Consider the following 22876-nt stretch of genomic DNA (forward strand, 5'->3'; position numbering starts at 1 on the left):
ATTATTTCTGCCAAAGCATTAAGTGAAGAATAATCTTTTTTGTGAACTACCACATCCCACACAGGACACATTACCTGTTATTCACATGCAACCAGACATGAGTCAATACTTAAATACATTTAGAAAAAAGTTTATGCCCACTTTAAGATCTACTTAGGTTGTCAGAGAACTATCAGTTGGCTTTAGTATTACATGGAAGTTGAGATGAAACAATCATATGGCTTCAATTACACTACAGTTTAGCCAAATCTACTTACAGTTTAGTTTGTCCATTGTTTTATATGGGATGAATTATTGAGCTTTAACCTTCACTTAGTAAAATAAGAGCACATGGCTATGAGCATGTCAGTTGCTCTGCTGTAATGAGTGGTAAGTTCTCCACATTATACATACACTTTAAAATAGTATAATTACTTTAACAGCATAAATTTAGTATAATTCAGTAAAATGTATTCACGCATTACAGAGAATGCAGATTTATGTTGGAAATTGATAAGATCATGAAGAATAGATTAGTGCTTTTTATTTTATTTATAAAGCTCAATGGTATTCTGTATGTTAGTTTTGGGTGGTAGTTATTTTGTTATGCAATAAGTCTTCCAACTTACCTGCTGTTGACGATTATTCTCTCTCAGAGAAGCCAGCAGTGTTTCATATTCCTTTGCCTGAGATTCTTTAAAAGCAAGGTCTTTCTTGAGCAACATATTTTCAGTTTCTAGTTTCTGGAAAAAAAAAAAAAAAAAAAAATCAATAACTACTGCAATTTCTCTACTGAAATAATGGACACTTTCTTTTAAGATACAAATGAATGAAAAAAAAAATCAGCTCATCTTGAAGTCAGCATCTATACAAAAGGAGACAAAAATATAAAATCTAGAGGTGGTTCAAGCACCTACTGTAGCAGGGCACAAAGGTGCCTGCTACCCGAAAGGCAGCAGTAGGGGCTCAGGTGTTGGTTGCTAGGGGCAACCAGGATGAACTAAGGGCCCACACCTGGTGAGTCAGCTGACCGGAAGGGGCAGGGCTGACTACTACAAGACCCAGACTGGAAGCTGAGTGCTCTCTCTCTGCTGGCAGCCAGGAGGATGGAGTACTGCCTGACTAAGGGAAAGAGATCGGCCCTGAATGTGGGAAAGGGAATAAGGCCTGAATGTACCAGCCGCTAGTTACATAGGTGAGAGATGTGGTGTGGTTTGGAGAACATTTAGCCAGGAGGATTAACTTTGTGTTATAGCCCAGGGGCTAGTTTGTTGTTGTTGTTAGACTGGAGGACCCGCACTGTTCAACATCTTCATCAGTGACTTGGATGAGGGGGTAGAAAGCACCCTGTTCAAGTTTGCTGATGACACTAAGATGTGGGGGGATGTGGGTGCACTAGAAGGGTGCAATAGGCTACAAGCTGACCTTGACAGGTTGCAACGGTGGGCGGATGAGAATAGGATGGGGTTTAACACTGATAAGTGCAAGGTGTTGCACATGGGGAGGAAGAACCGGCACCACACTTACAGGTTGGGGAACTCCCCTCTTGCCAGCACGGAGACGGAAAAGGATCTTGGATTGACTCCACGATGAACATGGGCCAGCAGTGTGGGGAGGCAGCCAGGAAGGCCAACCGTACCCTGTCATGCATCCACAGATGCATCTCGAGCAGGTCCAGGGAGGTGATCCTCCCCCTCTATGCGGCACTGGTCAGGCTGCAGCTGGAGTACTGTGTCCAGTTCTGGGCGCCACACTTCAAGAGGGACGTGGACGATACGGAAAGAGTCCAGAGGAGGGCCACTCGTATGATCAGGGGTCAGCAGGGCAGGCCTTATGAGGAGAGGCTACAGAACCTGAACCTGTTTAGCCTCCACAAGAGAAGGTTAAGGGGGGACCTTGTGGCCTGCTACAAACTGGTCAGGGGGGATCAGCAGGTACTGGGGGAGTCCCTGTTCCCCCGTGTGCTGCCAGGAGTGACCAGGAATAACGATCACAAGCTGGCGGAGGGTAGGTTTAGATTAGATATTAGGAGGCGCTACTTCACAGTCAGGGCGGCTAGGGCCTGGAACCGGCTTCCAGGGGAAGTGGTGCAGGCTCCTAGCCTGGGGATTTTTAAAAGGAAGTTAGATGAGCACCTTGCCGGGGTCATCTGACCCCAGTGCTCTTTCCTGCCAAGGCAGGGGGTCGGACTAGATGATCTACCTAGGTCCCTTCCGACTCTAGCTACTATGAAACTATGAAACTATGACCGGGTAAGGCTATTAGGGGTTGGAGGAGGCCTCATAGATGCTCCATGGTAGCGTAGGGATCCCAGTGCCAAAGAGGGCACAACATTCAGGGATGCGTCGACCCCAGCCCCGGAGCGGGCAGTGGCGAGAAGCCCCAGAAAGGGGGCGAAGATTGTTCATGAGTGCCAGGGAGCATGGTTGCAAGGCAGCCAGAAGTGTGGGTGGGGCTCAAGAGAGTGACATTGACTAAACAACATCCAGTACACCCACGAGGCTTGGGGCGTGGTACAGGGGTGGCTGGAGCCACGCATAGGCCATAAGGCTGGGGTGCACTGAGTCACCCAAGATAGAACAAAGACCGAAATACATCAGAGCACCGGGTCAGAGAGGACTAAGGGCAGCCTCCCTTATACATTGTTGACATCAAAGACGTGGTGGGCGAGATGTGAGAGTGCTTTTAATATCATATTGGCATGGTAGGGGGCCTAGGGAGTTCACGGCCACCTCTACAACTCCATGCTGTTACACTACATTGAACACCTTCAAGAATAAATTGGATGCTTATCTTGCTGGGATCCTATGACCCCAGCTGACTTCCTGCCCTTCAGGTCGGGGGGCTGGACTTGATGATCTTCCGAGGTCCCTTCCAGCCCTAATGTCTATGAAATCTATATATAAGGGTAGAAACACATCTCCTGATGCCTCAAATGGTGAGCTAATATACTTTGCTACTGTTTGTTATGCCACATGAGAGAAAAAGTGAAATGACAAAAGGTAGTACCAGACTCTGCTGCTTTTTTGTGACAGACATCTCTTACTCTGTGGCAGGAGAACACAAGCAGCATAAGCTGCTTACTCTCTCCAGAGACCCCAGGCAGGTGCTATGGAGGTTTCACAGTTCCTCTAACTCCTGGAGCACCTGACTGGCTTGCCCCACTTACAGAAAACCACCCTAGAAGTCTCTCCAGACATGGAGAAAAATAGGGGTTACCTGCTCACCCAGACCTGTCCCTGATAATCCCCCACTTGCAGACACTCCTTGTGCTGGGGAGCAGGGCAGGCATCTCCCATAGTGGCCCCTCTTCATTCTCAACAACGGGTGGAGAGGAGGGGAAGACAGCACAGCATATGAGGTTGCAGATACAGGACATGAGTAACTTACCCCAGATATTATTCTGTAGTTTAAAGACAGTTCTGTGCTGGCTACCTCTAATAGGTCCTAAACAAACTACGTGGGAGAAAACCAGTTTAGCTTGAGGAGTGAACACATAACCAATACACAGGAATAAAACCTTAAACTGGTGTATAGTTCCTCCTCACTCGACATGGACATACATAACACCTAGAATGGTTTAAATGCAGTTTAAGCCACAAGCAGACAGACATACAAGTCTGTCAAGCTGATTTAAAGATGCATGGAATGGTCAAAAATTCTACCTGGAAAATCAAGAACTATTTTGAACCAGTGCACTGAGAAATGGTTCAGTGTGAAGGGTGGACACAAAGGATTTCATGACAGAACTAGTTGGTCTCCCAGGCATCTCCCACTGCATCATTTCTCACCCCTCAATTTTCCCCCACTGCTGCAACTGGGTGCTCTGGTACACAGACAGGTCACTACTGCCCCTCCAGTTTTTAAATCAACAAGTTGCTGGTTCAGTAAATCAGTTGAGTCCTTGCTCCTGAACTGGAACCCCATATTATGCCTCCCAGCCTCTGGGACCCAAACAATATGGGTCCAAGCACTCCCCCCCACAAGTCAGTGAAGTACACAGCAGACTTCAGTCAACTGCAGACTATTGAAGGGTTTTAGGAGAGAAGGGAAAGCAGAAAAGTGAAAGAGCCCTCAGCCACAGGTCACCCAGTCCCTGGAGCCTCTAAAGCATCAGTGCAAGCACATACAACTGTAAGGCATGCTGGGCTGGGTGCTCCCTCCCACTCCCTTGTGTTGGGGTGCACAATTTTGAACTGGTTCTCAATCAGCGACATATGAGAATGCTTCAATTGTTATGCGTCTGTACCCTGTCCTGCAACCTTTACAGATTGGTTCCCGATCAGTGAAATGTTAGAATAGCTCACTTGCTCCGTGTCTGCACCCACTGAGCGGTAAGTTTACCCTGAAGCAGAGTGGCTTACACTAGAATAAGGCTGTACATTAAGTGTCAATGTACTCCATAGCAAATATACTGTCTATCTGCAACTACAGTTTCCTTAAGATTAAAGCCAATATCTCAACTTCTTGCAGACATTTAAAGCAGTGAGAGGCACATACCAGAGGCCTGATTTGTGTAAGAAAATAGACTCAGTGATCAAAAGTTACACCTGCATTGTTACAAATAATTCAGATAAGCCAATGAAAACTAAAAAAAAAAAAAAAAAAGGAAAGAAAAGGCAATGACCTACCCCGAAATCACTTTGTAGATGGCAAAGTTCCTCTCGCAAACCGCTGAAAGTAGAAAGCACGAGTCTCAGTGATTTATCTGATGTCACTCTCATCTGGGAAGAAAAGGATCAATTTTCAGTATTTTGTGGAATATAATCTCTTACCACAATTAGAGAGAGTCAATATCAGTAATAAAACCATTTTTATTCTAGCTTAAATGGTACATATTTTGTTTGAAATATACTTAGTGACTTAATAATGGCAGTAAAGAGGAAAATAAACTCACTCTGTAGCTAGCTAAAAAGCGCTGCTCACATCATTCAGCTCTGAAACTTCAATCACTGTCTACAAATGTGAGATTTATGCTCACTGCAAATTACAGTTATTAGTTCTTGCCTCACAGGACAAAACATATATTCAGATTAATAAAGAGCAAGAGGAATAAAGAGGAACTGGAAGCATGAACTTAATGAAATAAATAAATATGCTAGTATTTAATATTTTCAGCTAGTTTGCAAGTTTAGTGCTTTTTGAGTTTATAGCAATTTAATAACCACCACTCCTAGGAAACTACATGGCAGTGATTCATCTCTGAGGTTTGTGAAACTAAGCCTTTAGCCCAAGGACAAAGCCATTAAACAAAACAAAACAAAACCCAAAAAACCAGCTCCTCCCTTCAAAGTACAAAACCAAAAAGATTAAAAGGATTTAACTGAACATTAAATAAAACCAGTAGTGCTGGTAGATGCAACTGTACCCATTTTCATTCCCCCCCACCTCCATCATTAATACATTCAAACAGCTGTGTGTCAGTTTATATTAAAGTGATTTTTTGTTGCAGTATTGTATGACCCAACTTAAAATCCTGGGAAGGAGCATCAAGGTTTTTTTTGCCAAATATAAGAACAGCTACAGATAAGTGCTATAGATCCTGAGATGATAAACAACTGCTTATCACTAATCTAAATATAAAAAGAACAGGGCTACATTATCTACTATAAAATTGTCTGTTTCCATATTTGTATGGATTATATTAATAGGATATAAATTACCAACACACAATACTGTTGAAACCTTCTTTTGCAGGACTTACAATGTTAGTCAGTTAAAAACCAAAGCACTTTTATAACATACAAGATGCATTTCAGTTTACATTATTAGTATTAAATAATGTATTTTACACTAAAGTCAGAACTGGCTGGAATTACAAGTATCAAAATACCATTTTGTATTTATGAATACACACAAGTGCTCCATTTTTACACCATCTGTACCTGGGCCTTCAAAAATGCAATTCTAAAGCTATGGAAGGTAAATTTCTATTAGAAAACAGAATTAGATTTTAGTTAGAAATTAGAATTTCTCATTTTTAATTAAGGTAGAATATGATAGAATTCCAGTTTTAACTTAAGATATTTCACAGGTATGGCCAAAAAGGTAAACAAAACATCTACACCAAGAGATTTTCAATAAAGAACTTATAAAGCATTTGGGTACCCGAGTCCAAAATTGAAATCCAAAAAAAAATTTTTTTTTAAATGCTCACTTGCTAACCCTTGTTCTGAAGCTGCATTGACTAGAAAGAAACTTGACTGCCTAACCCAGCGGTCACTGGCAGATGCTAAATTTAGTTATACGATCTGACAAATTTTACACTAGCTCCCAAAACCTGTGCATCCTACTATGCCATACTTGCAAGGCAGGAAGTCTGATTTTGGGGATCTGTCATAAGTGTCATCTGATCCTTAATGACTGTTGGGTTTTTAAAAGCTTGGGGTACTGGGAGTCCGACACCAAGAACCTTCTCCCTGATGTTGGATATCTGGCGCCCTGGGACCTTTAAAAACCATGGATATAGCCCAGCTGCACCTGCTACCCTTTGAACATGCCAGCAAGCCACATGTTCAAATTACAGCATGATGTAAACCAGTTCACTTTTATCAATTTAAAAGAGGAACATCTCTGTCACTGATTTGGCATTTTACTCACTTCATAAATTTCTTGCACGTGTGGCATGTTGCCATTTATCATGCAATTAACACAAGTCTGCCAGGGGCCTGTATTGACTATACTAGTATTTTTTTTTTATTTTACTTTATTCCCTATACACATAAAGATATATTTGCACATGCCCCTATGAGCACCTTGGTGCCTGGCATTTAACTCTTGCCCAAGTTCAACCAGGATCTGGAAAACAGACTTTCTTCTCTCAAAGTCCCCTGGGGAGAAAGCTGTTTTTAACTATATTGAGCATATGTTGACAAAATAAATACAATTGTGACTGTTTTCTTGTATTACACTGGGTGGAGAGGGAGGTATTGTTAGGGCAGTTTCCTGGGTGTTGTAAGATGCAGGTTTGGACCCCTTATAAATCAGAAGGTGGAATTAAATGCAGGTCCCTGATTTTCTGGGCAAATGCTTTAACTTTAAAAAGAAGAGACTGATTCCTATTCAGTTCTTTTAAAGAATAGTTGTAGGCCTCAGACTCTACCCTAAAGAGAGGATTCCAGGCTGTGGATGCCAACTAGATTGCAGTGTGTGAGATTTAGAGAGAGGGACAGGATCTAAAATTCACCCTGGTAATCTGCAATACCTATTGGCTGGCTTAGACAGCCATCTTCGTTACCATTTTGAGTTGTCTTGATATTAGCTGCTGAGAAGTGCTCTTTATACAGTCCATGAAGAGAGTCTAAGCACCTAAATTAGGGTTCTAGATGCCACTGAGGGCTACATATCCTGTTCTGAATCTGGCCCCTTTCTCTAATATAGCACTTTTCAGTAGCTGGTATCAAGACACTTTATAAAATGAGAATACCATACTAATATGCATCAAAAGATGGTAAGAAAAGTAATAATGTAACTATTATGAGGCCATTAGATGACCCAGCCTGCTTCATTTTGAGGCTTCTTTTTTTTCTTTTTCTGATCACCTCCGATCTAAAAATGTGCAAACCTGGCTGAGGAGAGACTGCACTTGTTAGGAGAAGATCAAGAGAATACAGAGATATAAAGCAACAGGGCACACTTTTACATGAAAAGTTATAAAGCTTATAAAATTGTAAAATGACTAAGATAACATCATCAGTATAAAACAGACATGCATGCTGGGTGTCATAGATGGTTCTTAGCATATCAACAGGAGTTGAATGGTTGTAAGAAATTAAGGGACTTGTCGAAGTATGACAATTAGACATTTGTTAAAACCATTAATGACTTTTTAAACCTTTACAGTTAGAATCTTAATACAAAGAACTACTAACAAAAGGTCTAAAGACGTAAAGCAGGTGCTATTTAATCTTTCCGTATAAAACTAAAAATAGTTTCCAGCAAAATTGAAAGACAGAATTAAATATTTTAAAGAGAAAAAAGTGCATTGTGTAAAAAGTAAGTAGTCTGCTGAAACAACTGTGATGGCATACCATTGAGACTAAGCCCATAGTAAGATTCTAAGAAGTATAAGGCATTAGGATAAAATAAAATATCTAATGCGTATGTTCACATGTGTTTCAGGAAATCAAGGCAATTACTAGCTGCTTCAACTTAACTTTTCCCCTTATCCCCATCTCTTTTAGTGGTTTATTTTATTTGCATACCTGAAGGATATAGCGAATTAACTGCTTTGTCGATTCTGATAATCCTTTAGGAATCAAACATTCAATGTCTTCAATCTAGAAGTGGAATGAAGGGAATAAAAAGTCAAACCAAATACAATTGGTTATCTTTAAAAAACTGAGAAGTTTCATAATATCTCTTCATTAATTACACATCACTATGAAGAAACATGGTTACTGTGATATAACAAATGGAATGTGAATAGATCACACCCCATCCAGAAATCTGTGTTTTACACTCTATATAACACTAAATTAAGTTACATTATTTAAACTTTTGATTGATGAATATGCTAAAAACATTTTTTAGCATTAAAGTGGGTCTTGCATTTAAAGAGACCCAAATGGTTAATTAGCCTCCTGTTACGGAGAAATAAAAAAGTTATATTAAAATTGTCACTATCAGTTTGTAAGAGAATCTGATCAAATTTCCATTGCTAAGTATAGACAGAGTTATAGGCACCAGAAAGACCAACAAGCTGAAAAAAGCACTACAAGTATTTCAATAAGTGGCCCTCTTTTCTGCTGCTTACTATGGAAGTATTACTTGACCTTCTGACCCAAAAGCCTTAAAAAAATTAAGGCCTTTATCAACATCATATTTACAACTCTACAGCTGTAGATTCAGAACCCTATTAATAACTAAGAATCTTCTATTATCATAGATTCAGTAGGCTGCTCCAGATCTTCAGCTGATGAAAGTTCATATAGCTTCACTGCATTCAAAACAGAGGGTCCATTTCATTCCCATCACCAATGGAAGTCAGTGACAGACCAGACTGGATTGCACTGGACACTTACTTCACTACGATATTCAATGTTGGGTTTCCTGTAAGATACACATAATGACAGATTGAGAGAGAGTACTTCCTGCTGATTTTAATGCAGAATAGAAAAACTGACCCAATACTCAAAAATGGTACAAGGCAAGCCTTTGTTCTCTCCCACCTTTTAAAAACTTTGTACCAGAAGCAAAGGAGGGTTAACCCCAGCACAGACTTTTCCTTTATGAAAGGCAACATTTGGGAACTATTAAAACATTTCAAAGCATTACCAACACTTCAACAGTTACCAGAATAAGTTAATTCATAGTTAATTCTGATTTCTTGCAACAGAAAATTATTAAATAGTCACTAAAATTGATGAGTACCTTTACTGCTTTAGGGAAAAATAAACATGGGTGAGTGAGAGCAAGAAAAAACACGGTGGGGAGGGAAGGAACAATAGTTTTAAAAGAGTTGAAAAGTTTATTTTGAAAAATAAATGCAACCTGGCGAGATTAGGTACCATATAAATCTTTCAAATACTATTAATCCATGCAGCTTAATTTTCATTTAGGTGCTGTACATTACAATGCATGAAGCTGATCTCATAATCCAAAATATGCCGTAATATAAGGAATAAAGCTACAATGTTAACATAAAGGTAATTTTTCTTAACACTTCCAGTTGAGTAATGTAATTGTTTCTTTGAGCAACATGTCACAGCATGCTGCTCACACACTGCAGTATACTTCTTATGCTGTCTAAATATCTCAACAAGAGTGAAAATATGTAACTCTTAAGTGCTTTGAGCATTTAATCACAGACAATGCGAAATATACTGGATTCAATAAAGTTGCGTGGTTATGGCCATCTCTCGTATCTGTATGCAAGTCACTGAGTGCATAATCTGTGAACATCCTTCTAGCGAGAAAGTTTTTCCTAACATCTAACTGAAACTTCTATTGCTGCAACTTGAGACCATTGTTCCTTGCTCTCTCATCTGCCATGACTGAAAACAGTCTAGTTCCATCCTCTTTGGAACCAACCTTCAGGTAGCTGAAGGCTGAAAATAATCCCCCCTCACCTCAGTCTCCTCTTCTCCAGACTAAATAAGACCAGTTCCCTCAGCTTTTCCTCAGAAGTCATGTTCCCCAGTCATCTAACCATTTTTGTTACCCTCTTCTGGACTCTATCCAATTTGTCTATGTCTTTTCTGTGGTGCAGGGCCCCAAAACTGGACACAGTACTCCAAATGTGGCCTCACCAATGCCAAATAGAGAGGAATAATCACTTCCTTCAATCTGCTGGCAACACTCCTACTAATGCAGCCCAGTATGCCATTAGCCTTCTTGGCAACAAGGGCACACTGTTGGTTCATATTCAACTTATTGTTCACTGTAAACCCCAGGTGCTTTTCTACAGATCTGTTATTTGGCCAGTCAGTTCCCAGCCAGTACCCAGTGCATGGGATTGTTCCATCCTAAGTGTAGGACTTCACACTTGTCCTTACTGAACCTCATGAAATTTCTTTTGGTCCAGTCTTCCAGTTGGCAAGATCTCTCCAAATCCCAGCCATACCCTCCAGGATATCTACTACTCCCCACAGATCGGTGTCATTGGCAAATTTGCTAAGGGTGCACTCCTTCTTATATTCCAGATCATTGATGAAGGTACTGAAGAAAACCAGCCCCAGGACTGACCCCTGAGGCACTCCACTTGATACTGGCTGCCAACTAGACCTCAAGCCATTGATTACTCTTGCATGAATGTTGTAGGAAACTAAATCAAAAGCTTTGCTAGACTCAAGGTATAAGCTACTTCTCTCCCTGCAGCCACAGAGCCAGTTATCTCATCATAAAAGGCAATCGGGTTGCTCAGGCATGGTATAACTATGGTATGCAATCCTAAGATTTTTAGAATACCAGAAGGATGGGACAGCTATTCCTGTAGTACCTGCTTCCTAGCTTGTCCACATGCTGCAGTAAACAGCTGTACAGGTCATTACTCTTGCAGTTCAGTTCAGCAAGCAGTTCTCCAAAATATCGGCAGTCCAGCTGGTCGTTACATTGCTGAGGACATGGCACACATTGCTGAGGACATGGCACACATTGCTGAGGACATGGCACCTAGAAGTGGGGCAGGGGTGAGAAAGGCAAACCAATATCCCGATTAATATGAAAAAATAATATGAACATTTTTACCTTAAAAAAAAAGCGATGACTGAATTTCGGAAGGTTTATGATACGCATTATTATTTGTTTGCTCTTATTATTTACAAAAGTTTTTGTATTTTGAAAAAAGCAAGACTTGTTTTGGTAATAATCTTTTACCGAACCTACTGTATAACTTGAAGAGGTATGTTAGATAACTCTTTGGACACAAAATACCCTTCAAGTCCAAAAGCTCATCCAATGTCTCTCCCAATTATGCACTTCAGGCAATGATTGCAAAAAAAAAAAAAAAAAAAAAAAAAAAAAAAAAAAAAAAAAAGCACCAAACAAATCTTGCTTTCATGTATACCTTGGACCACCCTGGCTACAGTAATACTACACCATCTATTTCATCATTTTTTCAATAAAGTGCTGTAAAAGCCAAGTAATTCCTTTACTATACCACAACGATAAAATAAAGAAGCAAAATCAGTCTCATTATACTAACCTTATTCCAAAGACTTCTCACTGAAAACATCTTTCTACTGTACCAGTGTGGTCACTGTTCCAGAAAGGAAGGTGCTAAGAATTGGGAATTAAGCTCTCTTTTTAAATATATTTAATGAACAGCACACATCCCTGTGGCTTTGTCTTCACAGTTAATCCACAGGGGTGGCACCCAGGTTGGCCTGGCGTAAGCATGAGATTCCCCACTGCAAAGCTATGCACATATTACTGTGTCGTCATTGCTTCTCTGTGCTCCTACATGCATCTGCAAGTATATCGGGCTAGGCTAGACATTCATGTGTAGCACTACGAAGAGCATCAGATGTATAATTCTGGTATAAACAAATTAAAAGACTCCCTCTCCCATGAGCTCCATCTTTGTGATAACTTATGAAATGCAAAACACACACTTCTCCTGTCATAGCTGAAGCAAAATGTTAGGTGCTCTGTTTCAGACTTACCTTCTCTCCAATTCAGTCTTTGTGCCATAAGTGATATATTTGGCACTTACTCACAGATATGCATTTCATTTCTTGGGCACATAACTGTGCATTCATACAAGACTATGTATGTGCATACCTGACTACAGTCCCAGAGACAAAGGGTGGAGAAATTTTTCCAAGCAGTTTGGAAGTTTTGGAGTTTTTTTCCAGATGGTCTGGAAAAAAGCATGAAGTTAGAGCACTACGAGACAAGAGAAGTCTCAAGGAAATCTCAGGGAAGGAACTGGAGAGGAGATAGAGAGAAAAAAAAATTAAGAACAGAGCAGCAAGACTGATATATGAAGTGTTTTTAAATTAAGCAGGGAAGTCCACCAGTACAGAATTTGTGGAAGGAATAGGGAGAAATTAGACACAAGAAAGGAAATCTCTTTCTTTGCACTTCTCCAAGCAAAATCATATTAGCAGAAGTATCTACAGTATAATGTAAGGAATTCTGTTACAAAGTTTGAGGAAATTACTGTCACACTAAGGGTGGCATTCTGTATTTCCCTCTGATGGTCTAAGTGGCAGATTCTGTTTCCTGGCAGTGTGAGAAACGTATGGGCATACACAGTTTGTGCACAGAATTAGTGTGTTCAGGAGACATAAGTGGCTATAGGCACTGTACATGCTTGTGAAGCATGCTGATAGCTAAAGTCCAAAAGTGTAGGCAGCCCAAAACTATGATGGGAGAGAGGAGGGAAGACCACTTTACCAAATTTTAGCTGAGTGAGGGCACTCCTCCAGAAACACAGGGCTCCTATATATGTGCAGGAAGGCTGCCCCAATGTGTTGTAATTACAGCGTGTTGGAGCAGACTTGATTAATTGAGCCTCTTGGAGCATGGCAATTACCAAGCTCCAGCAGACTCCAGTGCCACATGCATTAGCATCCCCACACTGAAAATGGTGGTGGGGTACTTTAAAATCAAAGCTGGTTTGATAAGTGCCCCACCACCATTTTTCAGCATGGGAATCCTGATATATGTGACACTTATTTAGTGTGGCTCTTGGAGCTCAGCTAAATACAGTGCCACCTCTACTTCCCAGGGCACATCTATATGTGCCCAGTTTCTAGGCCCTTTTCCCACAGTGTGCTTGAACTTGCATCTCTCTGACTTCCCAGCACAGCACTCTAACCACACCACAGATCAAGCCTTACCCATCTACTTTTACAAGAGTTTTTCTTTGATACTACTTCCACCCCTCTCCCCAGGCAACCAAGAGAGAAAGATTTGGGTACAAGTGGAAGAAAGCAAGCTAGAGGAAGTGTAACTCAACAAGACAGCACAAGCCATGGATTTCAGCCTAGAGCCCGCTCCCAGTGAGGCAAAAACTGCTTTCTGTCCACCTTTTCCATTAACTATTCAATGCAAGGCACAATGGCTTATCCTCAAAAGAAACACTGGGGAGACACATATCTAAAATGGTCATTAGAGTACTGTGATGAGATATCAGAAAGATAGAGGTTTTAACTCTCTTCGATCAGGGGTCACCTGGAACCTATGTCTCCAGCTTTCTGGACAAGTGTCTCGATCACTCAGCTACTGGGGTTAAACATACAGGAGTGCCCTTCTCCTCTATCATTTTATTTCCAAGACTTGATCTCTGACATGTGCATACATAGTCTTCTCAGCATGCAGAGTTACATAGTCAAGAAATGAAATTCCTACTTGTACACAAGTGCCAAACATGCCCCAAGACAATTAAAAATCTGCCCCTTAGATAATAAAAAAAAATGGAAATAGATAGTGCTAAAAAGACTGGCTTGACATCACACACTAACGGATAACAGCCAAAAAAGCCACCTTAGAGGATATTGTGTGCTGCTAAGACTACATACAGGTAAACAGATTAGCGAAGTGTGGCATGCTTATGAGAGTACTGCAACAGGAAGATCATACACAAACATCTTACTTCTGAGAAAAAGGTAGTAAATTCCCACAAAATGTAAAAGGAGGCATGAATAAGCCTATGTACCACACGTTCTGAAAACAAAGTAATCTTCTAAGACAGGATAAGTTTTCTAGTCTTTTCTATTTTAGATGGAATAGGCCTAAGAGTCAAATTTCCAACTACTGCTTAGTAAATGTGTTTCTAGAGTAACTATCAATTTGACAAGTGCAATGGTCAAACACACAGTTTTGGACAGCATGGGTTTTGGTTTAAAATTACCCTCAAAATGCCATAAACAGGATATAGGGAAAACAGGTAAAATCATCGTCTCTATCTGCCAGTGACATGATCATAAAGCTACCGAGTAATTTTGAAATGTATTTTGTCTGCACTCCAGTCAAAAAATCTCCTTCCACTTAGGCCCCTTAAAATATATACAGCTGGCTCAATAAGCCCATAAGTGTGCGCTTTGACAACTCTGAACAAATCACAAAAGAATCACACTATGCTGAGATTGCAAAAGAGAGAAAGTTGTCATTGTTCAGCAGTAAAACACATACATACACATTTTGTTTATTTATTTTGTGCATTTTCCAAAAGGAGGTGAGGAACTTAAAGTCACCACATCACATTATTTAGATAGAGCACTTCAAGGAGGAACAACTTAGAACACAGCTTCTCTGTAAAGCACTATCCTATAAGATAAGATAAGACAAAAGGTCCTCTGGAGCCTAGTAGCCCATGGGGCTAGAGCAGTTTCTATAGCCAATGGCATAGAAGACATGACATGGTCAGCATCATGTCCAACTGTCCTACCTTCTGCAGCCTGAATGACCCATTTACAGCAGGGACAACTGGGGGTGGCCTGTGGCACAGTTCTGAAGCTGCTGTTCGAACTTTTGAATCTAGAAATGTAGCAAGGTATCTTAACCTTTTTGAAACCACTCTCAAGGTCATAACAATATATTATGAAAAGAAAAATACTTAGTAGAAGCTTTTCTTACCGGTTCACATGTCTGGACAGTTACCCTGCTCCTTTCTCTACTATCACCACACACAGGGATTGGGATTATTTCACAGGGACTACCAGTTTGGGTTTGTTGGCACTGCTGAGTGATTTGTGACTGTTCAGTTTGCTGGCACGTCTGGGGAACATGGCACTGGTTAGATTGCAGAGGAATTTGGTAGGAAACCTGGTATATAAAAAAAAGAACAAGAATTCAAAATTACTTTACACCAAGAACCACCCTCTACTCAGTATAGAAGTACTGTACACATAAATAAAATATATATTTTACATAGAAAGACCTAAAAATCATAGTTTATATTGACTACTGCCTTTTCAAATAGTTGAATTACACTGACAAATGTGCCTTTATAAACATATTTAAACAAACAAAAAAGGCTCAACTGAAATGAGAAATACAATTTTTAGCAATTGTTTTGCTGCTCTCAACATGGACTATACATAGATTGGAATTTTGGGGGTTTTTGATTTTTTTTCCCTGCTACACATTTCAAGGGTCTGTTCTCTCAGTTCAGTCTGTTCTCGCAAGTGCCCTTTCCTCGACCTCTTTTTTCTTGTTTTCCTCCTAGGCCATGAGTGGCCAATGAGAGGGGGAAAAGTTTGCTCCTCACCTCCTTCTACACTGCAGAGTTTCAAAAATTAGAACTCACAGAAGCAGAAAAGTAGGCTGGAAAATACTCCAAAAAGCCACTTTGTCCAAAGGTTCCCAAATTTCTTTCTTATTGCATACCCCCTTCCAAATTTACCAGCGGCCTGTGTACCCCTACCAGATAAAATTTGTATCTTAACCCCTTAAAATGTCAATTATTATTATTATAATGAAAATTAAAATTTGTCATTACACAATTTCTCTCTTGTACCCCCCCCAGAGATGTCTTGCGTACCCCTGTGGGTATACATTTTGGGAACCCTTGATCTAATCCAACCCCTGCTCTGAGGCAAGATTATTCATATCCAAATCATCCCATACAAGAGCTCATCTAACCCGTTCTTAAAACATTGAAGGATGAAGATCCCACAGCTTTTCTAGGCGACAACAGAGTAATTTGGGTACAGATTCAGAGGCAATGTCAGAATAGCAACCTCTAGGGAGCCTATGCCCACACCATCACCTGTGCTGGGGGAGCTCAGACTTGGGTAACACTACCCATGCCACTCCCTCAGACTGCAGTAATGTGTTCCAATGTTTGACTATCCTCATTTTCCAATTACAGACAAGCTAGAGGGGTCTATCACTACAAATGTGTGTTTACTAAGGTGAATTTTAAAAAGGGAGTTTTAGGGCAAAAACACAGTTAAACATGCTGAATCCTGCTCATCTCACTCATAAAAATACCTCCATCAACTTCAAGTTTTTAACCTGATTTTATACAAAAAACCCTATCAGATTGGACATTAATGCCATAAAAAGCAAAATCTTGAGACAACTGTAGAACTTAACAATTTTATTGCAAAACAGCTAAGTATAAACAAACAAAACAAAAAATTGCCTACCTTTTGGGGATTTAACAATTCATATTTTCTTATGGTCTTTTCATAAATAACATTATTTCCTGGGCAAAAGCTTCCTCCTCTCAGAAATGGAGACAATGGCTCCTGTACAGTAGGTAAGAAAAAAAAACAAACGACCACAAAACATTAATATACCATCTTCCTGGCTATGCCACACATACATTTGGCCCATTATGAATTAGTACCCTGCAGACTGAAAAAAGGTTTTATTTAGGTATGACACAGGACTACGTACATTGAATAAATAAGATATACTAGCAAGAAAACTCAAGAGCTTGAGCATTTCTGATCAGCAGTAGCTCCAAAATGTGTATAAGCGCTATAGATAGACAGTGCATATGCACTGTGGACATAAAGGGCAGGTCCCATCTACCATGCCATATTCCTCAACTGCAGACCCACAGCATGAGAAAGGAAGAATGAAAAGTAGACTGCAAAATGAGCATGTGGACATTAGTTCTCAAAGTAATTTCTCTGTTTCCTTTGCCTAAGTGACCACAGACACATTCCACCGTGGACAACCCTAAAGAAAAGACCAGTCCATTTGGAAACAAAATCTCAGTCTCACCAAAGAACAGTGATTTGAGACACTGTTCTATCAAAAAAAAAAAAAGTGATCTGGAAACTTTAGAAACTATACAACTTCTTGTGAATTTGTGAAGGGAATTTCAGGCAGCCACTTCATAAAATTTCTGTGATGGATACATTTTTCAGTCATGCCTTGAAGCTTACTTGGAGCTCTAGTGAAGTACACTCAACTAGACTAGATTATTTGCAAAGCCTGTTCTCACAGTCTGGAAATCAAAGGCTGTAGGTGGAAACTGTTTACCCTTTATCTGGTCCACAAAGGGCTAAGGAAATTACCTACATCAGCCAGTGACCTTTCGGGCTGTGGCTTGGATGGACCCAGTTCGGATAATAAGTGGGTGGGTGCTAGAACCCAGCCACTGACAGTGTTTTACTATATGGTGACCGGGGGAAAGTGGACACTGCACATTCTTCCACATGGCTGTGGCACAGGAAGGCAACTGCTGCCAAAGCCACACAAGGCCAAATGCCACTGAAGCCCCCCCATGTCTATGTGCTGAACCAACTGGCTTCACGGGCTGGATCTGGCCTGCAAACTGTAGGTTGCTGACGCCCGACCCAACTAGTTTTGTCCCTTAAAAAGGAGTAAGCCAAGTCAAGTCTTGCATTCAGATATGGAGCAGTACTTCCATCCTGGATGCATGAGGTTTTGAGAAACATATCACTAGGTGCATACATTGGTTTACGCAAAACTGAGTACTCAGCTTTTCCAGGAATTTCAGGTGTGTCTATAGAGACCTGCTAATTTTTCTGGGTGAAAAACAATGTGCTGACATCCATTATAAGAGCCTTTGAGCCCTCTTCACCCTTATTTACAACGTGATAGAAATAAAAAGGTTATTACCATTGACAAATGTGGTGTGGTACATCAGAGATCCAACTAAATTCATATGCCAACCTAGGACCAGCTCTCCTATTGCTAGGAATACTTTAGTTATACCTTAAGAATCTGAGTGGGAAAATACTATCTGCCCCTTTACTGGTTAGCCAAAACAGTTAATAAGTACACTTCAAACTCCGGGCAGTTTGGTCTGCTTCATTTGCAAAAGGTAATCTAGGTTGAATACTATCTATTCCTCACATAGAACTAAGGATCTCATATTATACCACAGGTATGTTTATACCACAACAATTCAAGATCTAAATCCAGGGAACTTTCATGTGAAGACTCTCTGGGATTATCCCCATCTTCATATAATTAAACAAAAGAGGAAATAATGTTAAATTTGAGTTCCACACCAAGATAGATTGAATTCACGAAAGCAGCTCGGTTTCACTGAAATTGAAGACTCATTAATTTCAATGGATCAAGCCCTGTCCCAATACACCAAGTTCTCTATTTTATTATTGTTATAATATAAATTGTGCATCAGAATACAAGCAATCTGAACTGCTTGATCAATTCCAGAGGACAGAGACAGACCTACAACAAGATTAACAAGTCAGTTATTCAAACAGAGCAAAAATATGCTGGAGAAAGGAAATTATATACAACATGGTAAGATGCTGTCTCTGCATAAGAAAATCTTATTTCATTTCTTTTTTATTGTCTCATAAGCATTAATGGCATCAAAGGGAAAGGAGGGGGAAGAGATCAAACGTCTCAGAGGGTCCATGTACACACTGGACACTGAAGTTTCCTTGAGTGTACAAATCATAATGCAGTATTCAAATACATTTAAAAGGTTACCAGAGTTCAAACTTACAATATCTATTGCTTCCTCACCTAGGACAAATAATTTATTTTCCTTTGAGGTAGGCCTGTTGAACAGAAGAATTGTACCTTTCAATAAGTCTAGCAGAACAGCTGCGTAAAATAGCTTAAAAATCTTAGTGCTAAGAAAGTATCTTGCATGTTTTGCAACTTTAAATATACTATCTGTGCAAAGTTCTTCCTGTTTACAAAACATGTTTCATAAACTGATACAGAAAGCAAGAACATTTTACCTGCATCTCTTGGCATTCACATCAAATCCCAGCTTAACTGCCCAAATAAAGATTCTATAGTTATATAGTTCTGAAGCTTAGGCTAAAGTCAGCAACATTTCTCCCCCACACCCTCTCCCCACACCTCCTGCTAATTTTAATAGCTTTACAAGCCATAAAACTTGGATCTGCATCATGATCCATCGAATAACATGAGCCATCAAATAACAGCAGGGTGGACAAACTGGATATAGGTGACAGGAATACAGGGTCTTCATAAAGTCCTTGTGCACTTTTAAACTTTAATAACTTAGGTTGTGTACAAGGACTTTATGAAGACCCTGTATTATGCAACAGGAGAGTATAAGTGAAGATGAAGGGAAAAGTCAGCAAGACGTGTACATTCTTCACTATTGTACGGAGCGGAGACATGGCCCCTGAAGAAAACTCACGAAAGGAAATGGAATGTGACAGACAAGAATGCTCCAATGGATGTGTGGAGCAATGAAGAGGGATAAAGTAAGGAATGCTTACATCTGAGGACCGGTGAAGGTAGTGGAGGCATCTAAGAAAAGTACAGAAGAGAAGACTGGCATGGTATGGTCATGTTCAAAGGAGTCTGGAAGAATACATGGGAAAAGAAGTTATCAGAATGACATTACCAGGGCGAAGGGAAAAGGAAGAGATGGAGAGATATAGTGGAGCGGGACATGAGAGGAGTAGTTGAAAGAAGATATGCATGACCAAAGTCAGTGGAAAGCCAGGATCCACAACAGCAACCTCATTTAGACAGGACAAGTAAGTGAAGATGATGACAAGCCATAAAACTGTTCTAGAAATCTAAGTATATGAGAAAATGTAAGATCTGTGTGTCAAGGTCCAAATATTTCCATGATATTCTAAACCGCATGTTACAAGTTCCATAAGTGAACAATACATGTTCCAATAACAATAATAAATAGAATTACCATGAATAGAACATATCATGGAAGATAAGAATCAAGTTTCATATTGTCAGTTTTAAATGTTTTAACCTAAAAAGTTTTTACCAAGGATTGTGTCATAGAAGATTAACTTGGACAGATATGTTTTCAAAACCTTTTGTATACAACTGCCCTCCTGTAGTTGGGAGCAAAGCAGCTGTCCCTAATCCTAGATAATGTCCTTTTATACAACCATAGTCAAGAACTTATCCCTAACAGCAGCAATGTTTACACTACCTTAAATAGATCTGACTATAGAGACAGATCCTGGGAGGTGCTTAGTACCTCCAATTCCTGTTGATTTCAGTTTTCAATATTTACATCTAAATTTACAGAATCATGCCCAAGGCCATGAGAATTTAAGATGCTCGAAACATAACAAGGAGTTACTCAACATTTCAGAAGACCAGGCATTTGGAGAGTGAGAAACATGAAAAAAGACCATTCCAGTTTTTATGCAATTCTCCTACCTGGTCAGGATTCTCTATTATAATCCTCCGAACAGTACCCTGTGAACAGGGAGATATTTTTATGTTTGGAGACTGGATTTCCTATAAGAAAGAAGAAAATAAAAAGAATCAGCAATTACTACTATTTACTCTAAGGTCTTTGGTATGATCCTAAATACCCCAATTTTTAAACATTGCCAAATTTACACAGAAAGATGTGTACTAAAAATCAGCTATAAATGTATTATGAAATGAAAAGAAGAAATCTTTAGAAATACTTTAAGTCATTGCCTAAACTTTAAAAGAAGGGTGTCAAACTCATCTGGCTTCCTGGGCCAGATACAGACTGCAGAGCTCCTTGTGGCTGGATCCAGACCCAACCAGGTCAGTGGGGCCCTTGAATCAGGGACCAGGAGGGGAGGGGGTTAATGTAGTCATTGCTTACCCCCTGCCAGAACACATATTCCCACTGGTGTTTGGTACCCTGGACTCTGGCAGCAGGCCTTGCCCCAACTCATCCCAACCTCAATTTCTCAGCTTTCCTAGGAGAACTGAGGCTGTAAGCTTGACACCCCTGCTTTAAAAAATTGCTAGAATTGGTTGTACACTATAACCTCATAAATCCGGATACCAAAAATCCAGAATTCTTGAAAATCCAGCACTTTTTAAAAATACATTACAGCAGGGAGTAACGGTGGCCAGTCCCAGAGCAGCAGAGGGGGAAGCTTGCATACAGCGGGTGCCTTCGTGTACCACCCTGTGTTGCTGCTCCCCATCCCACACTCTGGTTTCAAAAATCTGGAATTTTCAAATTTCTGCCAGGTGCTCGGTTCCAAGCGTGCTGGATTTATGAGGTTATACTGTATCTTCATTTTGATGTTCCAAAACTAAGAACTTAAAGCCTCTTTAAAGCATCTCAAATTAAACAGCTAAAAACTGAAACACCTAAAGTTACTTTTGGAAATGCAGGTCCATACTTTTTAATGTTATGGAGCATGATATTTATAATAGTAATAATTATTATTATTATTGTTATTAGATTCTCCCAAGGCTTGGGGGGGGGGGGTTTATGCTTTGGGGGGGGTTGTTCTGGGGTTTTTTTTAAGAGGCAAACTTCAAAATAAATGAGTTTATAGTACTTCATCTTGACAAATTAATGCATTGGTTAAATAAACTCCACAATAGTAAAAAATAAGCAATTTATTTAAAAATAGGCAACAGGAAGTATGTAAACAAGAAACATTTGTTAAGCAGCTAAACACAGACTATGGTTAATATAATTAATATTTGATCAGTGAATGGGTTTTGTAGTTTAATAATGCCATGGCTGAAGATTTGGTTGCACAAACACACACAGACGCTAAAAAATGCTAAAAGTCACTTTGGGTGTGTCTACACAAGATGCTAAATGCTCAGTAAACTAATTCTACTGCGCATCAGCATGTCAGGGCAAAAGCTGTGCTAATGCACTAATGCTTAGTAAAATTATTTTACTGCACGTTAGCATCACAAAAAACTCTGTGCTGGTGCTACTGTGCAGTAGTGCTGGTTACTGCTCATTCAGTTAGGACCTGTTATTAAAGGTACTAAACTTAATGCACAATAACCATAGTGCATTAATGAACATATAGATGTGCCCTCTTAGGCATTCATGCACATGTGCACGCGTGCACACACACACAGAGTTAAAAAACTTATACTTAAAGTGTACCTATTTTGTGTACAGACTTTGGCACTATACATGCCACTCTGACATCACTTAGAGTCTGGCAGGGACTATATGATATGGACATGTTGCCAACCCAAAGTTAGCAAAACTAATCCACTGGACACTCATGCAACATACCATTTCTGCTAAGCACAGTGCTTTTAAAATTAATTTACTGCATAAGTTTCCTACAATGCTCAACACCAGAGTACCTATCCTCATCTTCATTAAAGAATTTATCATCACAGAACTATTTTTTTTCTTTGCAGTCAAGAGATGAAGAGCCAGACTTTCAAATGTGGAATCCATTTTCAGATCTAGCAATAATAAATACACAGAGGGGCCCCGGGCTTTAGGGCTAGCTACAATAATTTCCCCGGCATATTTTGAAGAGCTGGCTGCAAGAGATACTATTTCATCTGTGAAAATACAGATAATAAACACAAACAATACCGAGTATATTCTAAGACTGGGGGCAGGCATTCAGGGAGGCCTCCATTTTCACTTCAACCTAAAACTCAGGTCTTCCACACAATTAAATTAACCAGTACTTCAGGGCAACTGCACAAGTATCCTAAAACAAAGATATACTTACTGTATGTATTGTACTAAAACACTTCTGTCCTGCTGTTACCCCACATCATGTTTCCACTCATCTTGACCACCAGAGCTCATTTTCATGCA

General features: G+C 40.0%; 1 protein-coding gene across 1 annotated transcript in view; it reads right to left on the reverse strand.

Annotated features, from left to right (window-relative positions):
* The window catches only part of POF1B (POF1B actin binding protein), a 43548-nt gene that overhangs the window by 12132 nt on the left and 8540 nt on the right, over positions 1–22876 (reverse strand). The window contains exons 2-9 of the mRNA XM_090059869.1: positions 20506–20586; positions 16521–16622; positions 15004–15192; positions 10919–11091; positions 9003–9030; positions 8184–8258; positions 4611–4703; positions 609–722 (exon numbers count right to left, since the gene is read on the reverse strand). Of these exons, the coding sequence (XP_089915995.1) occupies positions 609–722; positions 4611–4703; positions 8184–8258; positions 9003–9030; positions 10919–11091; positions 15004–15192; positions 16521–16622; positions 20506–20586 (855 nt within the window). The remainder of the gene's footprint in view (positions 1–608; positions 723–4610; positions 4704–8183; positions 8259–9002; positions 9031–10918; positions 11092–15003; positions 15193–16520; positions 16623–20505; positions 20587–22876) is intronic.

Source organism: Crocodylus siamensis, chromosome 8, assembly GCF_052110815.1.
Source record: "Crocodylus siamensis isolate JL-2025a chromosome 8, ASM5211081v1, whole genome shotgun sequence".
Classification (NCBI taxonomy): domain Eukaryota; kingdom Metazoa; phylum Chordata; order Crocodylia; family Crocodylidae; genus Crocodylus; species Crocodylus siamensis.